Genomic DNA, 15,143 nt, shown 5'->3' on the forward strand with positions numbered 1-15,143 from the left:
AATATAAAAAAATTACCAGTTTATCAGTGGGAGGCCCCTTTGCACAGGATGCCGGCTAGATTACGGATTGCTCAACGGCGCCTATTTCTGCTGTAAAGCAGTAATGTTTAAGCTTTACTGTGTTTCGGTCTGAAGGGCGCCTAGCTGAAATTATTGGGTAAATAAGTCTTAACGTCTTATGTCTCACCGTTACGAGCAAAGTTTTTCAAAAATTCTGAGCGGCATTGCAATGTTATGGGCAGGGCGTAAGGCATCATGGAGTTATGGACCTACAATATCATTGTAAGGGCTTCATACTCAAAAATTTTTGAACACATAATATTAAAGTATTCGTGAAGGAATTAATAAAACATACTATAAGGGTTTATTATGTTTATTTCTCTTCCATTACATCGAGTTTACAGTACTAGCTTATTCAGTAAGCATAAAAATTTTGAACTTAGACCGAGATCCAAATTCTGTTACACTTGAAATTGACAATAATCCTTCGCACAAGCACCTATATTGATACAACCGTACAATTACACACTTATATTACTACACGAATTTATCAAATATTTAAAGTTAAACACTAAGTTTATGACTAGAGAAAAAATATTAAATAATGACATATAAATAAATTAAAAATATTAGCTAATCACAAATACTAGAAAAACCTGTGACAGTTAAAAACGAGAGTTGATGATAGACATAAATTCAAAAATAATATCAGTCAATTTTAAAGTACAAAATGTAGTGAGTCACTTTGACTTATGAAAGATTTGAGGTCTGTTTAGGGTAATAAAGAATTTAAATAAATTATCTTAAGAACATATTTCTGACATGAAAAGGTTTACGAGTACGCATTGTAACTTTGAAAAAGATGGAATTTATAAGTATGACTACGTTATACATCTAAAGAATACAATACAGGATTATAAAGCTAACTAATCTACAACAAAACGGAACTATGAAATTCTAATGAAATTGAAGTGATGAAGAAATGGATCTAAATGCTTTAATAAAAACGATCTAACACATCTACTGTAAGAGACTACGTTTTAACAATAGACATAGAAGAAATAGTTAAGACGGATGGAAATTCTGGGGCATTTTGCATTACGCATTATACTAAAAGACTAAACTATCATAGGGTACCTAAGTAGGATTACAGAAGTCTAAATTAATCGAAATTTTGGCAACTATATGGAAGTAAAATTATATTTACATGGCTTACATTTATTGCTACGAAACTTTATCTAAATACAACCATCTTTATCTATTAAAAGAGTAATAATATTAAACATGCCCTACACCAATTACCTAATATGTCTAGCAAATCTATCTTAGGGTAATATACTATTTGAAGCTTGAAGCCCTTTTGTAAATTCAGTAAAGGTGCGTTTTAAAATTTCCCAATTATTGTTTAAACGTTTTTTACCTAAGAATCAAAACTTCCGTTATAAATAGACGCCGAAAAAATTATTAAATTGCGATAAGGTATTTCTTAAGTTACATCTTTAATATGTCATAATGTGTTATGTATTTAACACTATTATTCTTGTCATTAATTAAATATATGTTATTAAATTTAAAAAGATAATATCTTAAATCAAAAATTTCATTCGAAAAAGGATCTTTTTTATTGTTGGTCATACATATTATTTTTTTGCTATTCATATATTCGTCTTCAGATATTGCCTTAAATCAGTTTGTAGCATTAAAAACACCTGATTCAATCTTACAGATTAGAAACCTACGATCCATTTACAACTAATCGTCACAGCACATTTACTTAATTAATAATTAATCTTAGAAGTTTATTATTTACAACACACATCCAATAAACGGACAATAAATGCAGATAATTATTTTTGTGCTATTAATCATGAGCAAGGAACTAGAGCAAAATATTATAAGGATAAAATTAAAGAAAAGAGATTTTCAAGTGATCATTCACAATATTTATAAAAGAGTTTAAAAGTAACCGCATTGTTTATTTAAAATGATACAAAAATAAATCTTTATTTCTTACAACGAAGTTATAAGGATTTGCTATCGTTTCTTTTGTCAACTGAAACATTTAGTATATTGTGAACTTGAATTTTATCGTCAAGTTTAGTGACGTTGTCAGGATCCTCTTTAAGTAGATCCCAAAGATGATTTTTGTCTAAAATTTCGAATCCATCCTTGTCTGGTGTAATTTCAGTTTTGGTCGAATCATTAATCAACCGAGATGTTTCAGACATAGGTGTTGGAGGAATTTTATGGATTTCTTTATTTATAGATTTTAATTGTTTGGGCTTTATTTCAATTGACGAAGTTTTATTTTTATTATCTTGTACTGTTTTATTATTCTCAAAATGCTTAGTGTTTGTTTGATTACTGTCCATTTTTGGTTTTGGAATTTGTGTTTTAGCTTTTGGTTTTTTTGTTCTGTAGTGAAAAGATTTAATATTGCTCTTTGTGATTGCTGTAATAGTGTGCCCTATAGTTGTTGTCTCTTGATTAAAGTTGAGTGATGATATCGTTCCATTTATTTCAGAAATATTCACATTTATGATTGGAAGATTCGTTGATTGCTGATTTTGAATTTTTGCCACGTCTATATTTTCCGTAGGTCTTGAAACATTGTTATTTTTGATTTGAGTAATTGAAGTAATATTTATGGGTGCAGTTCTAGGGAAAAAAACTTCTTGTTTATCACCATACGTAGCTTTTAATGTACCTTTGCGTCTAGGCAAGGGTTTTTTCTTTATATCTACTTTCTTTATATATGTCTTAGATTTAGGTGATTCTTTAGATAACATAGGTAGCAGGTTATTATCAATCTTATCACTTTTAGTTAATTTGGTAGGTATGACCATATCCTTGAAAGTTGTGGTACTGGCTGGCAACTGCGTAGAAAATGTATCCAGATTTTTAATAATTGTATAGCCAATTGTTGCAAGATCCAGTGGAGGGGTAGCAGTAGGTACCTTTTCATCGATAGTTTTTCGCGTTGTTATCTTAATATCAGAATCGTTGAAGGTTAGTACAGTAATTGCATCTATATTTGTAACTATATCAGTAAATTCAGTATCACCAAATATAATAGGATTCTGGGAGCTTGATTGTTGGTCGTTGCTAGGTTTTCTAAATTCATAATCTCGACTACAAATTCGTCCACATTCACAGATATTATCTATACTACTTGATTTGAAATTGGCTATTTCTGGTTTATTGAACCAAGTGATCATATCATCGTCTGTTATGCCTTTAAGTAGAGGACTTCCTGATGTCGCATGGAAAAATGTTTCAACACTTAAGTCAGGTCTTGATAAAGGATAGATTTTTGCGAATCCAGGGCGAAGGCTTGTTATTATAAATTTAGATCTCGCCTCGTATGTGACGCAAATAGGACAAGTTGAACTAATCTGTAACAAATCAAAGTTTAACATTATTTTAACTTTATATTGAGTGTTATAATAATTAACATCCAGTGCAGCGTTGAAAATAAATAATATCAGTGCAAAAACGTAATCGAGCATCTAATACATGAAATATTTTTAGTCATTAACAAAGTTCGAAGCTTTGTTAATGACTAAAAATACGCCTGGTACGGGCCAGAACGAAGTTTTGTAAAAATATATACGAGTGCACGACGATTAGATATCATACGAGAGTCTGCCGTGGGAAACTGAATTGGTATATCTGAATAGGTACTATTCGGAACTCCATAATATGTTGAACTTTCATTGTAAACAAACAACCAGTCAATCTTTTTCATCTGACATTCTGAGAGACTTCCTACAAGGTAATGGAGATACTAACGTTGGCATCAAGACCTTTTATGAAAATTCTGTTGCGGTACGTTCCTCTTTTTATAACCAGTGTGGTGATAAATATTATAACATCCTAAAATTTCACAACAAAATCACAATAATGGAGTAGGCTGAGAAAACAGAATTGCAATGATTGCTTAGTACAAAGTGGGTATGGAGCCGTCGATCATTTTCAAGACACTTCAATAGGTGGGTAACAGTCGAATATTATTATATCGGACTTTTCTCAAGAAATTACGACTATACAGGATATGACCTAAAACAATCCCTACAGCTAAAAAGAGTGGCCCGATCAAAAGGCTTGCTGTCTCCATACGCGCGTGTTAAGTTCAGAAATATCCTTTCACTGATGATGAGCACTAACACAATCAAAATTGCAAAATATACGCATATACATATACATAGCTGCAAAGAAGGTTTTCAAGTGGCCGGAATAGGGCAACAAGCTCACCATCCTGCGTCAGTCATGGGTTAGTGATGGATTTAGGAGTCATAAAGTTTCATTTTTAGAAAAAGCGAGAAGGCGTGAAGATATCTGCCAAAGTGTTTTAAAATATTTTCTTAGATCGTGTTGTGAATCCTCTTATTATTACGTTTTTAAAAAATGTATTGCACTGTAACGTGGTATTGATAGTCTTGCTAGAAAATATTTCTTATCATAAAAAACTATCCATATTTGTTGGTGCACGCGAGACTAGCCATGAAAATACCTGCATTCATAGGCGTACGATGATTACACATTTCATACTTACATTATTGAAAACGAACCAAATAGATTCACCCCTAGAACCGTAGTGCAAGTCTGCGAACGTTGCTCCATCCAGTACAACTGGGTTTACAGAATGTAGCTCATAGCCAGAGAACAATGATACTTCTACGCGGAGTATTCCGGAACGCTTTTTGCCTTTCCATCTGAAATTAGAAAAAATATAACCATTTAGGTGAAACTAACGATACTCTGATTAGGGTTAAGATCAATTCACTATCTTTTTTATTATTATGAAAAAATGGGACGAGACCATCAGGACGTTCAACTGATGGTAACTAATACGCCCTGCCCATTACAATGCATTGCAGCACAGGATTCTTGAAAAACCCAAAATTTTAAGCGGCACTAGGTAGTATTGCGCTCGTCACCTTGAGACATAAGATGTTAAGTCTCATTTGCCCAGTAATTTCACTAGCTACGGTGCCCTTCAGACCGAAACACAGTAATGTTTACACATTACTGCTTCACGGCAGAAATAGGCACCGTTGTGGTACCCATAATCTAGCCGCCATCTTATATTAATCTTTTTAAGTTCATTAAACATAGTGGACTATGTTTGGTTGTATGTTTGTTATTCTCAACAAGTGGTTACAGGTCTGTGTGGCATCTTAAAGTAAAGCGCATACAATCTTTCTATAGACCAGCAACACTCTTGTGATTCTAATTGCAGTGCCGCTCACTCACTTTTGGACTCATTTTGCAGACTCATTTTGCAGTGCGATGAAAAATCTGTTTTAACTTACTTAAAACATGTCTTGATGATGACTGTTGGTAGATTGCCCTGCAACTCCTCTATACTACTTCGTTCTGGTCTGATTTCTTCAATAATAGCAGCTTGGATATTTAATAAGGCATTTTCCGGTTTTGGAGTATACGTTGAATACGTGATCGTTCCCTGAAAACATGTTAATAAAATTTTAAATGTATTAATTAAAATTAAGACAAATTAAATCAAAATCAAAATTGCCAAGGATCACATTATTAGGTGCAAGTATTTTATGCAAATAAGCTTCGGTGGTGTATTCTAGTGTTTAGTTTGTTTTGAAAACACTTCTAGGATTAATACACAAATTAAATGTGAAAACAAAATTTTATTAACGATGCGGGAGTCGAACCCGTTCGACTATAAGTTTATGCTCGCTTAACTAGAGTAATTACTAACTAATACGTCTTGAGGTATGCTAATTTATGGTTATATTCAGATACCTGAACAGTAGCACATCCAGCACCAGTAGCATATACAAATACTTTGGTTGGCAGCCCTGGGAGTTGCAACTCGCGGTTGGGACTAGTGGCTCGCAGTTCCAGTGTATCTGTTAGTTCCATACCAGCCGTGGCCAGCGATACTGTTAGCGCGCGATGCCTGCACACAAAATTGGACCTTATCAATCAATAAATTAGGATACGCTTAAGGGTCTCTTATAGGTTACCTGGTCCACCATTTACACAAATTTAAGCCACGTATAGCACTAGATTAACTCAATGTTTGCACTTATTTACTCAGAATATGATCTGTCTTAGACTTAATGTTTATGGCCTAGTACTTGTTATATGCAAAAATATTGCTTTTATGAAAAAATGGGACGAGACGAGCTTCATTCAACTGATGGTAATTGATACGCCCTGTCCATTATGATGTAGTGATTATTGACAAACCCAAAAATTCTAAGCGGGACTACTACTGCGCTCGTCAACAAATTATTTATTCGATGTAAAGTAATATAGTATTTCAAGTCTTATTTGTACAGGGGTTTACCCCCTGTACAAGTTGAAAGTTGAAAATATAAGTATAAATTATATTTGTAACCAAAATTTATGAACAAATTTGGGACTCGAACCCGCTACCTCTCGGGTATCGTCCGAGCGCTCTTACTAACAGCTGAGCCAACCGTTCGAGTACGCATGGATCGTAAATTTTGGTATATCTAATTCAACTTTCAGGTTATGGCTCTATCTACAGGAAAATACATTACCGTTGATAACAGCTCAACCCCAATAATTGCATATTTGGAAATTGACTTGAGATGTCGCTCTTTCAAATCTAAACAATTCGTTATTATAAGTTAAAAATCTATTACATACATAAAATAAGGTTAGTGGATTCTAAGATTATACCAGTGGGAGGCTCTTTTGCACTCCTGCTTGATTATGGGTACGACAACGGCACCTATTTCTGCCGTGAAGCAGTAATGTGTAAACATTAGTACTGTGTTTCGGTCTGAAGGGCGCCGTAGCTAGTGAAATTAATGGGCAAATGAGACTTAACATCTTATGTCTCAAGGTGACGAGCGCAATTGTAGTGCCGTTCAGAAATTTTGGGTTTTTCAAGAATCCTGAGTGGCACTGTATTGTAATGGGCAGGGCGTATCAATTACCATCAGTTGAACGTCCTGTTCGTCTCCTAGGGAGGTAATAAGGGTATTATCATAAAAAAAAATTATAATACATGCAGTCTCTCTTCAGACTTTCTTGATCTAGCTAGGTAATATTATGATTAACCCCGTAAATTTAATTGAACAGAGGAAGTTGGATTACGAAGCAACGAACCTTCTTGAAATCAACATTTCGAATTTTCCTAATATTTTAGGAACAATCCGAAAGTATGACAAAAAGCGAAAACTGCATATAGAAATCTCGGGCTCGATTTTGATGAATCTAAAACTGCATCTGATTTTTGAAAAATCGATATTCCTACTCAGGAATGTTTTAAAAAACATACACAGCATTACTACACTCGAATGAGTGTCAGTAATAAGGAACAAATTCTAAAAAGTAATGATGCGGTAAATTTCAGTAAAGATCTTATTAGTAATATATAAATGATATATCAAAATTGGTACACTTCTCAATCACTATCTATAATATCAGTTTCAGTTTATCTAACTTATTAGTTAGGTATGTAATAATAATATTGACACACTTTTTACACATATTATCTTGCCCCGAGCTAAGCATATATTATGGGTTACAAGACAATGATATATTTAATACAATATACCTACTTAATCATACATATATTCATATAAACATACATAAATACATTTAAACATCCATGACTCGGAAACAAACATCTATATTCATCATATAAATGCTTGCACATACCGGGATTCGAACCCGGGACCTCTAGCTTAGTAGGTAGGATCGCTAACCACTCGGCTATATAGGTTGTCATGTAATGATATATCAAAATTGGTATATTTCTCAATCACTATCTTACAGTTTCAGTTATCATAAAACTGGGCCCGAGACTCATTTGAGTGCTCAAATTAATCCTGTAAATGTCATATTATTGCTAGCTATTCAATTCGAAAAATAATATATGAAACACCAGTGTGTATTTTTGTAATTATTATTATTTTTGTGTACATATTCTTATGATATTGTAAACGTGGAAACTTATTCATTCATTCAAAATACAGTGAAGAAATTTGTAATATTTATTAAAAATATAATTTAACCTGTCGTGCGCCAGAGAAGCATACTGGGCGGCGGCTTTTGTGGCAGAGTACGCCAGGCTGGGGTGTTTCTGTAATGTAGATGCTCTGTAGTACAGGAACCTGGCGGCAGCTTCACCCTCAGCCAGGGCACCACGAGCACACGCTGCTAGCAACACTCGTACACCAGCCACGTATTGCTCCATTGATACTGCTTCTAGAATTTTAAAATTAAAATACAATTAACACAACGTCTTCATCCAACTGTAAACCAATTCCTTTTACCAGTGGTAGGCTCCTTTGCACAGAATTTAGGCTAGTTTACGTGTACCACAACGGCGCCTAGTTCTGCCGTGAAGCAGTAATGTGTAAGCATTACTGTGTTTCGGTCTGAAGGGCGCCGTAGCTAGTGAAATTACTGGGCAAATGAGACTTAACATCTTATGTCTCAAGGTGACTGCCTGAGCGGCACTGCATTGTAACGGACAGGGCGTTTCAATTACCATAATTACGTCCTCCTAGTCTCGTCCCTTATTTTCATTAAAAAAATTGATTTAACTATAATAAAATTACATTATTTACTTTACTACCTACCAGGTACTTACGTACATACTTACCCATAAGCCAATCATAAGATTTTTATCAATTATACAGATACGATATGAAGAATAAGTAGAATTTTAATTAGATTAGTTATTTGCATTTAAACAAGCTGTTCTTTTCCCCAGTTTTCATCGTTATCATCGTAATCATCGTTAGTCGGTTGAAAAACACACACTAGAATAATGGGAAATTTTTATTAATTTAAATCTAATAATATACATAATTTCTTACCATAAGAAGTTGTTTTAATATTTCTTGAAGTCTCTTCCAGCAACCAATCAGCGGCATCTTTCCTCGGCGCAGGCCAACCAAATTCTCCCTCTTCTGTCGTTGAGGCATTACGCAGTATTTCTAATGCTTCAGGAACTACAGGACTCCTAAAAATACAAATTTTTATAAGAATTATAAATGAAAGTAAGTCACAGAACCTTAAAGCATTATAAAAATTTAAAAATCATAATAAGTATTTTCATATATATTTGATAAATAATTGTAGCTGTGAAGTAAAAAAATATAATTAAAGAGAAATAAAATAAAATGAAGTTTTAAATTTATATTTGAGCTTTGATATTATTATGATCGAAGTTGTTAGTGTTTGTCCTTTCCTCGTAGAACATATCCAAATTTAAAAGAATGATTCTGATAATTAGTAATACCTAAGTAATGATCCCTATTCTGTGGTAATACTAACCTAGCTAGCACCAAAGCTAATACAGTGGCAGCAAGAGCAGCTGGTGAAGTTAACTCGTGTACGTTCTCTTCTAAATATCTCTGCGCCTTTTTTGCAACGTCTTCATCCAACTGTAAACCAATTTAGATTTTTTATTATATTTTTATTATATTTATATAATAAGCTAATGCTCTATTTGTTACATTCGATTGAATGTTAAAGTGAAATAGTATTTTATTACTTATAATATTTATATTGATTGAAGTAATTATTACCTGATTCTCAACACCAACTTCTAACAAAGCTACAAGAGTTTCAGCAGTAACTTCAACGGTTCTCTCAGCTTCAATTTTATCATCAGTCATGTTTCCATCTTTATCGAAATAATAATATTCATGTACATCAACATCGACATCACTTTCATTTAACTTCTTAAGAGATACAGGATAGTAGTCTACTTCCTTGTCAGCTTCTAGTGGTGTGAATGAACCGTCTGTATTTTGTCGCTTCTGTATCCAAGTTTTAACTGATTGCAATAAGTCAGGGTCAATGGGGTAGTAGGATTGTATTTTTGATAGTATTTCCAGTATTTTTATAGTAGATAAATGACTCTTCACTGCAGGATGGTCACTGAAAGAGTTGTCGCTTTTCCGGAACGATAGCAGGATTTGCACCTGTTATAAAAGTCACAATTAATATTATTTATGCAAAGAAACATTGACATCGATATGCTGTAGAATGTCTTTAATTGAGTTTTCGATGATTTATAATAACCAAGATGTAAAAAATAATTTAAAGTACATAATAATGTATTTTGTTGATGAAATTGATTTCAAGACAAAGTACAATCTTTTAAAATGACTTTCGAATGTAAATAAAATTATTTCTGTTGCAAATATATTATCATGTTTAATTATGTTTTAGTTATAATGAGTAATTATTACAAACCTGTTCAGGCAATTTCTTCAAAATCCTCTCCTTTTCTGACTCGTCAATTAAATGCGGTATGTGTTGGAGAGCCAATAGTGGCGATAAGTTGGCAGCGGCGGCAGAAAGTTGGGAATCTTTCCAAACGGAATCTGGAGCATCACTGATACTGTAGATTGGAAGGTGGAGACCTCCTGAGACAAGCAGTGTTCCGCTTGCAGAACCGGGCACCACACCATGTGGGAGACCTAGCTCCAGAACTTGGGAGAATCCAGCCTCTTCATTGAAGTTCCATATTCTGAAATTATTAAGTTTATTGTGAAGCATATAAATCCATAAGGAAATCTTATAAGTACCAAAGTGCGTAAGTATTATGCCATTGTTAAAAGAGGCACCATCATGTTATATAAGTTTTCAGATCTCATAAAGGAAAATAGAGAGGATAGAAAACGATCCGTTGATGAAATAATGGAGAAGGTAACTGTTGCTGAGCACCTGTAACTGTAACTGTCGCTAAGACTGTTAATTAACCTAGTAGTTCTGATCTAAAAATAATTAATATTCCAAGCCACAACATTTAAGAAGCACATCGGGGCGTAAATTGACCAACTCTATCATTTGAGCTATGCCCAAAGACTACCTCACCTGAAATCTGCAGTGTTTCCCCACAACGCACTGAAGCCCACATATTGTATGCGCATGTTATTGGGCAAAGGCCACATAAGTAAGGGTCTCTCATTTGGGGCTGCCCCCTTGCCCACGGACAATCTTCCTCCCTCCCACCACACCCACCAAGCACACCAGGTTGATCCAGAACATTCTTCGTCTGTCTCAGTTTGTTCAGCACTTGCCAGATGCACATCATACCCTGAAAATATTGACATAAGTTTTGACGATAAATAGGAAGATGATAAATATACCAGAACAAATCACCTTGTACCTTCAATCTGTTAGCACTTATAAAGGGGACATTCTGCATTTAAGTTATTTGAGAATTAAGTATAAGTATCAAGTAAACTTAGAAATTCTTTCCTTCCTTATCCTGTGTCTAATGAGGTTTCCACACTGAGAAACTATGATTCAGAATCTTTTTATAGACTGTTAGTTAATTTAATCTGAGATTAATTTGGGATTTTGAGGAGTCGCCAGACCTAAAGTGAGAGTTTCCTGCGCCGCTTCTTCTCTCTCAGAAATTCGCCATTTGTTTCCGAAGCGGTTGTAGTATCTAGTATATTAGAAATGACATCAAAAATAATTCTAATGGAATCAATTTTGAGAAAATAAATGCCTTTTATGCCTTGAAAGCTGTCTCAGAACCTAGCTATGATGATTGTGTAAATCATTAAAATATAGATCTCGATTAAAATTTATATGATTTTGGACATATTTTTTCACAGAATCATCCTAAAAAAGACCTTGTCTAACAAAATATGATAGTATTGGTAATTTCTAAATAAAAAAATAACTAGGTGAAATCACGAATGTAATATTTTGCTATGATTTCAGTATCTAATCTAGCAAGCGTTTGAATAATTTTAAATAAAGGCCTATTTTATTTCTTATGGTAATACTTTATTCTGTTTCTACTCCTTTGGCCCCATCTCATGTCCAAGTTACGTCAGCCGGTGCTTGGGCTGCTGCTTCGACTGTCGAAGACATACATCTTTGTGGCGTTTGGTGTTAAGACACTAGGCCTGCGGGGCCCAGAGGCGCTGAGAATGTTCAAAATACTATCTTCGCGCCTCATTTAGGCTACTGGAAACCCAAGAGCTGGCAGCTATTTCGGTCAACGGATCAGCCTAGCTATACAACGCGGAAATGCTGCCAGTATTCTTTGTACGCTTCCACGTAATGATAGTTTTAATTTTATGTAGTCATAGTATTGTAATATAGTTATAAGAATTGTTTTGTTTGTATAAAAAAGTTATTTCTACTCCCGTTTGTATTAATAATAAGAAAAGATCATAAAATCCTGTGATAAAAACAAATAGCAACTAGAATAAAGGAATATTACCGCAGGCTTATTTAATGGACTAGTGTCATTAATCGACTTTATATTTTTAAAAAGTTCAGTTACGAAATTAGTATGCTTTATTGGCTATAGCCTAGTACTTGAGATGTTATGTTAGATCAATAAGGGATACGTGATCGATAAGGGATTCGAGAGTGTCATGATCAACGCTCAAATACATGTTTCAATCAAAGTTTGCGAAGAAAAATACAAAATTCTTTGTTGTTAACTTTTTGTTGGTATTAAAAGGTTAAATTAAGAATGCTTGGATTGAACTTAAATTGAGGTACAAACTTAACTTGACGGGGATGTCATAAAACACGATCCAATTTATGAGCAAGTGCGATGATATTGTTAGCGATGGCTAACGAGGGTGTAATTTGTAGAAACGAGACAGCCGAGGGCCACACATGATACACACGAGCAGTGAAATCACTTTCACGCAAGTGGAACATAGTGGTCTATTACATTTTTCCTATGAGGAAAATAAAAACAAATGATTTTAACTTTATCAAAAAAAAATGCAAAATATGTTTTTATTGAATGCTATTTGAAGTCTTTTTCATTAAAACTGAGCAGTATCATTTTCTGCTAATGTATTCAACAGCCATTAAAATAAACAAATAAAGAATTGGATTGGGAAAGAGTATTAATTAATTAATTATTAGTTATTATAAATTTATTATTATTATCCAACATCGTGAAGTGGATCGGGTTTTATGACAACCCCATCAAGTTATGTTTGTATCTCAATTCAAGTTAATTTAAACTTTTCATGCCATCAAAAAGTTAAATAAATAATGGGCAGGGTGTATCAATTACTATCAGTTGAACGCGCTGCTCGTCCGTCCCGTATTGGCATAAAAAATCTTTTGAACTGTATTTTCATACAACTTGTCTGTCCGCATATTTGTACGTAAAAGCAGGCGCACTCACGGGCCAGTTCTCACATTAATACGAAGGCCCTTTCCCTTTTTAAGTATGAAGATTGTTACCATGTTTTCCCTTAGCGATCCACACTCGGCTTCTCTCGAAGACCACTCGATACATATCGTCAGAAGCGTCTCGAACAGTGGAGAGTGCCACGTGAGCGGCTCCCTGGGCACGCAGCTCCAGCACCAAGCCGGCGCGGTTCCTGGGTGCAGCAACCCATTGCCATTCCCACGAGCCTCGAGAGGATACAGCAAGATGTTCTGGAATTTTACAAAAAAGTATGTATCGCTCTATTACACATATTATTATCATAATATCTTGTTTGTCGAAGAAAATAATATATCGAAAGTTATGGAAAAAGTTAGTAATGGAAAAAGCTGGAGGGGGCCCAAGAAGGGGTTTCGACCAATAGTGATGAAGAAAGTATGTCCTTTCTTCATCACTGTTGGTCGGAGAGTGAGTAATAAAAATAAAATTTTATTTTTAATAATTATGTAGAATGTAGATATTTACTCTATAATTAATGATAACAATATGCATAAGAAAGTAATATTTTTTGTCCTTTTCATTATAATATATGTAATTGTAGATGGTAACTGTAAGATTGTTATTAATTATAATTATTATAATATAATGAATTTTTTTGGTTAACTAAGTCACTTATTTATTATTGAAAACACATACTTATTGATGGCAATCGAATTAAAAATTTTTTCATTATTTAAACCGATCCCAGAAAGGAAAATGTTGTCAAATCACGAATTTTATTTTGTTTGAGTTTTGATTTACGTTGAGTTTTCGTACGAGAATTGATTTCGAAAACCCTTTTGTTATTCAAAATGTGGGTCACTTTTGAAAATATCTGTGTCTATTTTTCAGTTTCTTTATTTTAATATTCAAAGTCAGTTTTTTGAAAAAAGATTTGTACACTAGTACATTTTTTGGCAAATCCGTTAGCATAGTGTAACGCTTAATTACAGCATTTTGATTTCTGTATTCCACAATTTACAATTCCTTATCGTAGGATAATTATTACCAACATCATATTACATCTAATATATATATATTTATTAATAGTATTGTAAATATAGTTTTGTTTGAATAAATTAATATGTGAATGAAATACATATTATAACAGAAATGGTTTGTGATTAATTATCTATCCTCTTAGAAAAATGCGCATAATTATTCCCACACACTCACATACACACATGTCCTCACGCAGTCCTATACACACACTTTCATAATATGCGAACTATTTTCTGTTTTTATATCAAGTAGGTTTTTAAAGAATATTTATGAGTTCTGTTTTGGCTATATAATATATAAAAATAATGATGTTGATGCTGTAGATTTTATGATCATCATCATTAATAAATTTATTTCGACTTACCATTTGCACAGAAGTAAGCACTCTGGGTATCGCTTCTGTGTAACCCTTCAGGGAGTACCAGAACACTCGCAGACCGGATGACCGAACCAACCAGGCTTTCATTGTTGAATGAAGTGTATGATATGGAACAGTTGTCAGCGCTGTAGCCGGTAATTTCAACTGAAATATTTAAAATATAATTGTAAATATCATAACATGATACATTCATACATACACGAGCATACATTAAAAATAGATTGACGCTATATTTAAATTTATATCTTGGTTTAAGAGCGAAAAACCTTGTTGTTTAACCTGATTCCTGCCGCCGAATTCCACTTTCGCACGACACGCCACAAGTTAGGATATCTTCCCCACCATCTGAATGTGTGGCGGTCCTCCACAGTGCGGTTTTCAAGGAGCTTTCTTCCTCGTACTACAAAGCTGTGGAATGAGCTTCCTTGTGCGGTGTTTCCAGGACGATACGATATGGGCTCCTTCAAAAAAGCGCGTACACCTTCCTTAAAGGCCGGCTCTTGTGATTCCTCTGGTGTTGCAAGAGAATATGGGCGGAGGTGATCACTTAACACCAGGTGACCCATACGCTCGTTTGTCCTCCTA

The 15,143-nt window shown here is 34.0% G+C and overlaps 1 protein-coding gene across 1 annotated transcript in view; it reads right to left on the reverse strand.

The window, feature by feature from the left end:
• Nucleotides 1–357: 357 nt before the first annotated feature.
• Nucleotides 358–15,143, reverse strand: part of LOC126976123 (C3 and PZP-like alpha-2-macroglobulin domain-containing protein 8) — a 275,988-nt gene continuing 261,202 nt past the window's right edge. The window contains exons 15-26 of the mRNA XM_050824318.1: nucleotides 14,544–14,702; nucleotides 13,213–13,410; nucleotides 10,852–11,074; nucleotides 10,228–10,504; nucleotides 9,555–9,953; nucleotides 9,301–9,410; nucleotides 8,841–8,986; nucleotides 8,031–8,223; nucleotides 5,779–5,935; nucleotides 5,316–5,467; nucleotides 4,556–4,715; nucleotides 358–3,395 (exon numbers count right to left, since the gene is read on the reverse strand). Of these exons, the coding sequence (XP_050680275.1) occupies nucleotides 2,022–3,395; nucleotides 4,556–4,715; nucleotides 5,316–5,467; nucleotides 5,779–5,935; nucleotides 8,031–8,223; nucleotides 8,841–8,986; nucleotides 9,301–9,410; nucleotides 9,555–9,953; nucleotides 10,228–10,504; nucleotides 10,852–11,074; nucleotides 13,213–13,410; nucleotides 14,544–14,702 (3,548 nt within the window). The 3' untranslated portion in view covers nucleotides 358–2,021. The remainder of the gene's footprint in view (nucleotides 3,396–4,555; nucleotides 4,716–5,315; nucleotides 5,468–5,778; nucleotides 5,936–8,030; nucleotides 8,224–8,840; nucleotides 8,987–9,300; nucleotides 9,411–9,554; nucleotides 9,954–10,227; nucleotides 10,505–10,851; nucleotides 11,075–13,212; nucleotides 13,411–14,543; nucleotides 14,703–15,143) is intronic.

The sequence above is a fragment of the Leptidea sinapis genome, chromosome 39 (assembly GCF_905404315.1).
Source record: "Leptidea sinapis chromosome 39, ilLepSina1.1, whole genome shotgun sequence".
Lineage (NCBI taxonomy): Eukaryota > Metazoa > Arthropoda > Insecta > Lepidoptera > Pieridae > Leptidea > Leptidea sinapis.